The 9,447-nt window shown below is 38.2% G+C and overlaps 1 protein-coding gene across 4 annotated transcripts in view; it reads left to right on the forward strand.

The window, feature by feature from the left end:
* The window catches only part of LOC127643578 (F-box/WD repeat-containing protein 7), a 330,093-nt gene extending 321,044 nt beyond the window's left edge, over positions 1-9,049 (forward strand). For all 4 annotated transcript variants that reach the window (XM_052126362.1, XM_052126361.1, XM_052126363.1 and 1 more), the window contains 4 exons: positions 2,520-2,701; positions 3,749-3,974; positions 5,137-5,347; positions 6,775-9,049. In XM_052126362.1, coding sequence (XP_051982322.1) covers positions 2,520-2,701; positions 3,749-3,974; positions 5,137-5,347; positions 6,775-7,043 — 888 coding nt within the window. In that variant the 3' untranslated portion in view covers positions 7,044-9,049. The remainder of the gene's footprint in view (positions 1-2,519; positions 2,702-3,748; positions 3,975-5,136; positions 5,348-6,774) is intronic.
* Positions 9,050-9,447: the final 398 nt, after the last annotated feature.

A 9,447-nucleotide genomic window follows, 5' to 3' on the forward strand; every position in this document is an offset into this window, starting at 1 on the left:
GACATCACTCTCTTGAGTTTACATCAAGACGGTATTTTGACTGAATTGTGAAATGTTTTTCAGACGCGTATACGCATTTTGCACGTTCTCTGTGCACACACATGAGTGCATAAAAATAAGTTTGTAATAAGGACTTGGCTATATCACAAATATAGCCGGTTATATTTTTGTAATTGACATTCAGGCTCCTTTTTTACTTGCCCCTTTATATATATATATAAATATATAATAATAAAAAAATAATTGGTTAATTTTAGTTTACGATACTAAGCTTGTAGTAGCAGATTTTGATGAAGTTCATAAAAAATAGACTTTGGACTGTTGGCAGACTGTCATTTCGACATTTGCCTATTAAGCGTTTCACTTTTAACCCCTTGGTTTTATTCCCTCATTTGTCCTTTTTGCCAGTACCATAATGGTTTGAAATAGTTGTAAATTGGATTGGTTTCCTAATTGGTTGCTCTTTTGTTCACTCAACACCCAACATATGATGATAAAACAAAGCATGGCACATAAAAATGCTTGAAAGCACTGTGTCTTGGAGGTTGGTCACCACTATTAAAGATTAACGATGCATTACAGTTGATCATGATAGAGATGGAGGAAGAACTAGGACCAGCTGCATTATAAATTAAAGGCCTTAAGACCTCCTCTTTCACATCTCCTGCTTTCATCGGCCATGGTTCAGAGGTTGTGCTTTTGACACTTGCAACTCTTTCCATAACAGTAAAAAAAACACACAAAAAAAAAACCAAAGACACCTTTGATTCCATATTTGCCTCTGAAATTCAATTGGATTCAGAGCAAATGGCTCTTATCATCATGGATTATTCATTGTGTCAATCAGTATTTAATATATTATCTGAAATGGTGTTTTCTTTTCCATTAACAGTCCTCCCTGCTTTGTATGGGACTGTAAGCTCTTATATTTGATGTACAGTTGAAATCATAAGTTAACATACACTTAGGTTGAAGTCATTAAAACTAATTTTTTTAACCACTCCACAGATTTAAAATGAGCAAACTTTAGTTTTGGCAAATTTCTTCGGATTTAGTAATTTTTCCAACAGTTGTTTGCAGGCAGATTATTTCTCTTTTAATTGACTACATCACAATTCCAGTGGGTCAGACGTTTACATACACTAAATTAACTCTGCCTTTAAGCAGCTTGGAAAATTGGAGGTGTACCTGTGGATGTATTTTAAGGCCTACCTTCAAACTCAGTGCCTCTCTGCTTGACATCTTGGGAAAATCTAAATAAATCCGCCAAGACCTCAGTAAAAAATGTGGATCTCCACATGTCTGGTTCATCCTTGGGAACAATTTCCAAACGTCTTAAGGTGCCACGTTTATCTGTACAAACAATAGTATGTAAGTATAAATGGCATGGGACCACGCAGCCATCATACTGCTCAATGTCTCCTAGAAATGAACGTAGTTTGGTGTGAGAAGTGCAAATCAATCCCAGAACAACAGCAAAGGACCTTTTGAAGATGCTGGAGGAATCAGGTAGACAAGTGTTTATATCCACAGTAAAACTAGTCCTATATCGGCATAACTTGAAAGGTTACTCAGCAAGGAAGAAGCCACTGCTCTAAAACTGCCATAAAAAAGCCAGACTACAGTTTGCAAGTGCGCATTGGGACAAAAATCTTGCTTTTTGGAGAAATGTCCTCTGGTCTGATGAAACACAAGTTGAACTGTTTGGCCATAATGACCATCGTTATGTTCGGAGGAAAAAGGGTGAGGCTTGCAAACCGAAGAACACCATTCCAACTGTGAAGCATGGGAGTGGCAGCATCATGTTGTGGGGGTGCTTTGCTGCAGGAGGGACTGGTGCACTTCACAAAATAGATGGCATCATGAAGGAGAATTATGTGGATATATTGAAGCAACATCTCAAGACATAAGCCATGAACTTAAAGCTCGGTTGCAAATGCGTCTTCCAAATGAACAGTGACCCCAAGCATATCTCCAAAGTTGTGGAAAAATGGTTAAGGACAACAAAGTCATGGTATTGGAGTGGCCATCACAAAGCCCTGACCTCAATCTGATAGAAAGTGTCCAAACAAGGAGGCCTACAAACCTAACTCGGTTACGCCAATACTAACAAAGTGTATGTAAACTTCTGACCCACTGGGAAGAAGTTTACATACAAAGAAATGAAAACTGAAATAAATAATTCTCTCTGCTATTATTCTGACATTTCACATTCTTAAAATAAAATAGTGATCTAACTGACCAAAGACAGGGAATGTATTCTTAAATGTATTTGTCTAAGGTGTATGTTAAATTCTGACTTCAACTGTATGTTTGATAAGCAAAAGATATGTCTTATGTAAGGGTCAAAGTGATGGGTTAATGCATTATCATTGTGTAATTCATTCAAAATCTTGTTTTTTGTCTGCTCCTTCAGTATTACATTGAAAACATGTGGTATTGCACACATTCTGATTCCAGTCTTGTTTCCTTGAACTGTTGATGTAAATCTCTCTCACTCTCTTCTATTTTTGGTGTAGTGTTTGCGGACATTAGTGGGCCACACAGGTGGTGTCTGGTCCTCTCAAATGAGAGACAACATCATTATCAGTGGTTCCACAGACCGAACGCTGAAGGTCTGGAATGCAGAGACGGGAGAATGTATCCACACGCTGTATGGTCATACCTCAACAGTGCGCTGTATGCACCTGCATGAAAAAAGGTAACCATCTACCACATCAGTTCTCTTATTTGGCACTTAACATCTATTTCATACATCCTGATTCATACAGATTACTCTGTATGAATGTTAATATACAAGCCCTTTACATTATTTATATTCCTATGCCATTACTTAAATATTTAGTCATATTTTATGTTTTGTGACCTTTATGTTGTTCTGTGTAGTCAAAATAAGTCTGAGCTCTGACCAAATCATGTGAAGGATCGGTATTGACAAGGCATTAGATTATTGACTTTTAAGCAAAGTATTATATATTATGTAATACTTCTTAGATTATAATTTATTTCAACAGAAGAGTACATGATTGTGTGCTATTTAAACTGCACATTTCCCATCTGGTTTCAGCTTTACATATTAACCACACAAAGATGATCCACAGAGTACTCGAATATAAATTGTAAGGTCTTTGCTGCTTTGTGCTCTATTGTAAAAGAACACAAATGCTCACGTGCCACTATTCGCTGTGTTTTCAATGCCTCGGGTAGTTTGTGTGCATATTTTCCCTTTGTATTGAGCTTGATTGCTTATTTTGTGCAGTGACCTCAGGCATTCAGGCTTCATTCAACACAAACAACCGTAGATTTTTTTTGTTACTCTGTCTTACCAGCACCCATTTTAATGCTCAATTTCCCCCCAAAAAGTACAATTATTAAATGTTTGTCCTAGGGCGGTATTTATTAAAAAAAAATAAAAAATTCCCACCTTGATTAATGTACAGATACAAGTAAATACAACTTTTGAGGTACAAACAGAAAGGATGACATAGTATATTTTATTTGGTTAAAGACCCTTTTGGATACTAAAGACAGAGTAACAAAAAAAATCTTGATGTGTCAGGCTGTTGAATAGTGCCTGTCCTCCTTTTATTTGAAAAAGGACTAATATTAAAGGGACTTTATCATGTTAAATATTCTAATGTAAGCACACTCCTTGGAGATTTTTTTTTGGTATGACTTGTCTGTTTAAAAGATAAACGTGTTTCTATAATGTTGTTTAGTTTTTGATTGTTGTTTTTTTCTCTCTCAGGGTGGTGAGCGGTTCTCGGGATGCCACACTGCGGGTTTGGGACATCGAGACGGGTCAGTGTTTGCACGTGCTCATGGGTCATGTTGCAGCCGTGCGCTGCGTACAGTATGATGGTCGTAGGGTGGTCAGTGGGGCCTATGACTTCATGGTGAAAGTGTGGGACCCTGAAACCGAGACTTGCCTACACACACTCCAGGGTCACACCAATAGAGTGTACTCGCTACAGGTGATCATACACATTTACCTACTCCTGACACACATGCCTAACTAATGCTCAATCACTTCAACTGCCTCTCTGAGGGCCCAATGATAACTGCATGTTTTTAGTTTGCAAGAAAATAATCAAGCTGCTTTAGCTTTTTTAGATCTGCTTTTAGAAGATGTACAGTATGTGTGTCTGAAAGTCACTGCTATGATTTTAGAAATCTTTCAACCCAACCGTCACTCATTTCTCAGATCATGGGTTAAAAGGGTTTTTGACCCAAACAGCAGCACTATTAAAGTGTCCGTTCCAGTGTCACAAATTAACTTTCCTATTAAGGGACAATATTTGGCCCTGTACTTGTTTATTATAGGCTTTATTTTATGTATGACCTTTTGATCATGTCTTTAACCAAATAAAATATACTATGTCATCCTTTCTGCTCAAGTACATCACTTGTAAAAAAAAATACAATCTAAATCTGAATAATTACACTGTAACCTAACAATTGAAATCAACATCAACTAAATTTTGGTATAGTTTGTGTAACTAATCCTAGAAGAGAAAATTAAGAAATAAATTAGATGTTTTGCCCCAACATATTAAATGTAAATGGCATTTTTGTCACTTTTGGTTGTATTTTTGCTCTAAGCCCAAGATAATTTATGACCCTGGTCTATTCTCTTGAAAAGCTTTCATAACCCCTCCCACTGCTTGGAGTGCAGTTTACCTTAGCTACATATCTTCTGTGGCTCTATTATCTAATCTTGAGTGCTTTCAGGTGTAACAGCACATGCAATGGTGCTTCAGCTAATGTGTCACTTTTAGTTACTTTTGAGTCTATCTGGACACACCCCTCACAGCTTGTAAAAACAACATTTGTCCTTATTTGTTCGTTTAGCCATACTTTTGTTAAGAGCCTTGCTGTAATTACACTAGAGAATTTTAATGAAATATAGTGTTTTTTAATGCAATAACAAGGAAATGGTACATAACTGCATCTTGTGCTGATTTCAGTATAAAAATGAATCGGATCCCTTCCATACTCCATATAGTTTCGATCAAATTGTTCTTGGGTTTTATCTTATTTGAAGAGTAAGCCAAGTGACTATGCTGTGTTAGCCAACAGTCATATATCATGGATGAATTACTGAATAATGATGTATTTGATCTGCTCTTTCCACAGTTTGACGGCATCCACGTGGTGAGCGGTTCGTTGGACACGTCGATTCGAGTGTGGGATGTAGAGACAGGAAACTGTATTCACACACTCACAGGTCATCAGTCTCTCACCAGCGGCATGGAGCTCAAAGATAATATCCTGGTCTCTGGAAACGCAGACTCCACTGTCAAGATCTGGGACATCAAAACGGGCCAGTGCCTACAGACACTGCAAGGTGAGAGGGATCGATTGAGCTCAACTCAGTCAGTTAAAGGCTCTAGCTCATCAAATTATAATCAGGCTTTTTGTTTTGTGCCTAAATTTGTCATAAAAGGTTACATTTCCAATTTAAAGATCTTACAGCTTAAAGGCGCATTCACATTTAACTGCGTATGGTGGCAAATTCCAGGGGTAAAATATATTTATTTCGCATGGAGTTCAAATTTGGTGAGTTTTGAACAATAGGATGTTGCTTGGTTTGGCAGTGACCTTTATGTGGGTGGTGCTTCAAAAAACGCTACACTGAGTATTCACAGTTGAAAAGGGTATCATTTTAGCGGCAAGTTTCTTTTTAACTTTACTCTCCCAGAGTATAAAGTGCTGCATTAAAAATAAAATAAGCTTCTTGCTGGTTTCACACATCTACCCACGCCACCTTTACCCCTTGGAATTTGTACGTTTAAAAAACATAATTTTATCTTGTGGTCAAGCACCTCACAGTCATTTATGTTTCCAAAGAGATATTTTTTATAATCCCCAGCCTCTCTTGGCATCTTGAGAGCTTAAATCTACTGGACTTTGAGGGATAGAATACATGATGAAAGGAATTGGGGGTACAGCTCTTGATTGGTGAGCCGGGGGGGGGGGCGTTTAATTAGGCCATTGAGCATTTCTTGATATCACTTATGACTCTTGTTTGACATTATACACACAACACACAAAAAAAACACACATTTGACCCCAGACAAGATGCTCAGCTGAAAAGCAGAGAAGTGTGACTTCATAGACTCATTAAAGAAAAAAGGACTATTGTGGCACTCTTTGTCTAGTGTGTGTATAGTGTGTATAGTGTCTTGCACATGAATAGAGAGGGGCCATCTCATTTACATTCAGACAGTTGACTTTAGATATCTGCTAATGGGTATTCATTAATGAATTCATGTTTTTAAAATATATATTTTTTGTTTTCATTCAATCATAAACTTTAGAGTCTGTTTTCTTATCTAGATTTGATAATGCTGTGTGGTTTTTTCCTCAGTATTTGTCACTGCAGATAGATCATGATAGGTGCTGTTAAAAGCTAACCATACTCTACTGTCTTTGTCTGCAGTGTTAATAGGAGCCAGCATATACTTTCTATCCCTCACTCTTTGTTGACAACAGACTAAGCACATTTCTTGCTTGGGTCTTTCAGAAAGGCTGGCTGAATTCAATACCTCAAGGGCATACAATCAAAGCCATTTATCCCACAGTATTTTCTGTAACCATAGTTACATGTTCTCTCCCCACTTTCTCTGCCATGGCAAATTGCTGCAGTTCAATTTCCTGTCACTGTCCATTGGCACTTTGTGTTACAGTGCACTTTGTGTTACAGTGCATCTGAAGTATTACTCCATCTGGAATGTCAGTATGTAACATATCTTTTTCTTTCTTCTTTTTCAGGTCCCCACAAGCACCAGAGTGCAGTGACATGCCTGCAGTTCAACAAGAATTTTGTCATCACCAGCTCTGATGATGGTACGGTGAAGTTGTGGGACCTGCGGACGGGCGAGTTCATCCGTAACCTGGTGACACTGGAGAGCGGCGGCAGTGGCGGCGTGGTCTGGCGCATTCGTGCCTCAAATACCAAACTCGTCTGTGCGGTCGGCAGCCGTAATGGCACGGAGGAAACCAAGCTTCTGGTGCTGGACTTCGATGTGGACATGAAGTGAGCCAAGCAAAGGGGGGTAAACTGAGGGGACACTATGTTTGGAAATGGGGAGAGGAAGAGCAACCTGCTTTGGGCCTCTTTGATGAGCCCCACGCCAGGACCGATTCATTGCATCTCCACCTCCCCAATAAGTTGTCGCCAACATCTCACCCTGTCGTGCCATGCCGTGTTCATGGCGTACTCCCTACGACTGCGTTCACCTTAAGAAGAGGGGGGGGGGCAGACCCTCATGCACCACAGCATTCTGGGAAGGGGAGGAAACTGACTAGAATGTCTTCAGAAGACAGGACTGAGCTTGCAAGGTGACCTTGCACAGTGACTTAACTCAAGCCTGACTGAAACTCACACCCAGATGTACAAAAGTTTTTTTTATCAAAACAAGTCAACACTGTATACATGAGACATGGAGTGCTAAATAGTGTATACAAAAAGTACAAATACAATTTTAATGGAGAATGATATGAAAAGTGCTTAGTACTGCGGGAGTAATTAGAAAGAGAGAGACAAAGGAAGCCAGTTTTGTCAGTCCTCATAAACCTCAGCACATGCCAAATATCCCTTTCTTCCTTATACGTTGTTGTTTTTTTTTTGTTTTTTTTTGAGTTTCGTTGTTTTTGCTTCGTTGATTGTCACATCAACGGCTGTGAAATCAAGTTATGCGTTCTTTTCAAGTTTTGCATTTTATTTTCACTTCTGCCTACTGTTGCAAACAACAAGTCTCAGTATTAAGCTAAACCCACTCTGCTGTTTCACACATTTTGGGGGTTTTATTTTGGAAATATTTTATTTTTTTTGTACTCCATAAGCAGTGCCTCTCCAGATTCTGAGATGACCTGCTTTCCTTATTTTTTTCAACCAGTCTGATCTCGTTAGTTCATAAGTTCTGGCACTCTATGGGAAATGGGAATTGTTGTCCCATAAACTCCTGGGAATATGTGTCCCCACCCTTTCCCAGTACTGTCCATCCCAGTGGCCAAACTGGATTTTATGCTGCTAGACACACTGAAAAATAAGATGGAACTTTAACTGGCTGTGACGTTTTAGTCCCAGACTAAATTCGAAAAAAGTTACTTGTAGAGTTTGAACTTGTAAAAATGACAAACATACACACCAACAAAAGCAAGATATTGACAGCTTCTCTTTTTTTGCCACTGAGGCTTGAGCCAAATGTGCCTCTACGAGGCGTAGAGGAGGGAGAATGTATGAAAAAGAGACAAGTTTGCCAGCTAAGATTAAACGATGGACGAGTAAAAACTATTTTGCGTTTGCGAGCATGACTGAGTGTGTGTGCGGGTGTGTGTCTGAGCAAATTGTTCACACATTCCTTGGGACAAAAGCTCTGCCAGCCTGTTCTGTGTGGAAATATATGCTTTGACAACAAAGAATACAGTTCTTGTTTTTAATTAGTTGAAAAAGGAGATTGTTGGAACCAACATAAAGTTACAGATGTAAAGAACATTGTCAAGTTCATGCAGAAAAAAAGGTGGTCTTAGTGTACAGAAATTGACATCTGATTACGTTTTAAGTGCTAGAGCTAACCTGGTCTCCATTGGTGATGCTCTCATTTCTTTAAACGGTAAAGCGCTTCATAGATTAACATGACGTAACCTCATCAGTAGCCAAACAATGCGTCTCATCCTCCAAGTCACACAACTGAACTGTGAAAGTGGTTTAACACTGTATATTAAAAACAATCTTGTTCTTTCACCCCCCCCATCCCCCTTTTTTTGTTCCTGTTTAATTTATGATCTGGTTTGAGAAATCAGATGTTGGATTTTTTATTTTTATTTTTTTCAGTTATGTAACTGCCTGGCATAACAGACAGATAAAAAAAGAAACCTTAAAGGGATTGTGTATTTGTTTAATTCATTTAGAATTTTTATTTTCTTATAACTTAAGTGCAATAAAATGTGGGGTTTTCTTTTTCATTTCAAGAATTTTGGTTGTCTGTGTTCCTCACTGTGTGAAAGTGTTATGTGTCCAATAAAACTACAGATTATTCTGCCTAAGAAAAAAGCATTTTCCAATTATGGTCCTTATTGGTTAGTGTGATATAATTTAACAAGACAAAATAGCTCATCTTCTAGTATCATCTAGACAGCATGACGTCACTTCTGCTTTCATACATTTGTGAAAAGGTGATGAAAATCATTTAACAACTGCCTTATATCTCAAGTGTAGATAGGTAATCTTTTTAAACCAGTCAGTGTTTGTTCCTCATATTCTTTACAATATATTATGTGTGCATAGTTTAAAAAGTCAGAGCTCTTAGACAGCATCAAGTGTTTTTCAGTTGCAGGGTGAAGAAGGTTTCATTGTATCTATTGCAGATTCATCCTGCTTAAAGCTACAGGATGTTCATATCCTGTTGTCTAGCAATTGCTCTACCACTTAGTTACTATACA

Source organism: Xyrauchen texanus, chromosome 5, assembly GCF_025860055.1.
Source record: "Xyrauchen texanus isolate HMW12.3.18 chromosome 5, RBS_HiC_50CHRs, whole genome shotgun sequence".
Taxonomy (NCBI): Eukaryota; Metazoa; Chordata; class Actinopteri; order Cypriniformes; family Catostomidae; genus Xyrauchen; species Xyrauchen texanus.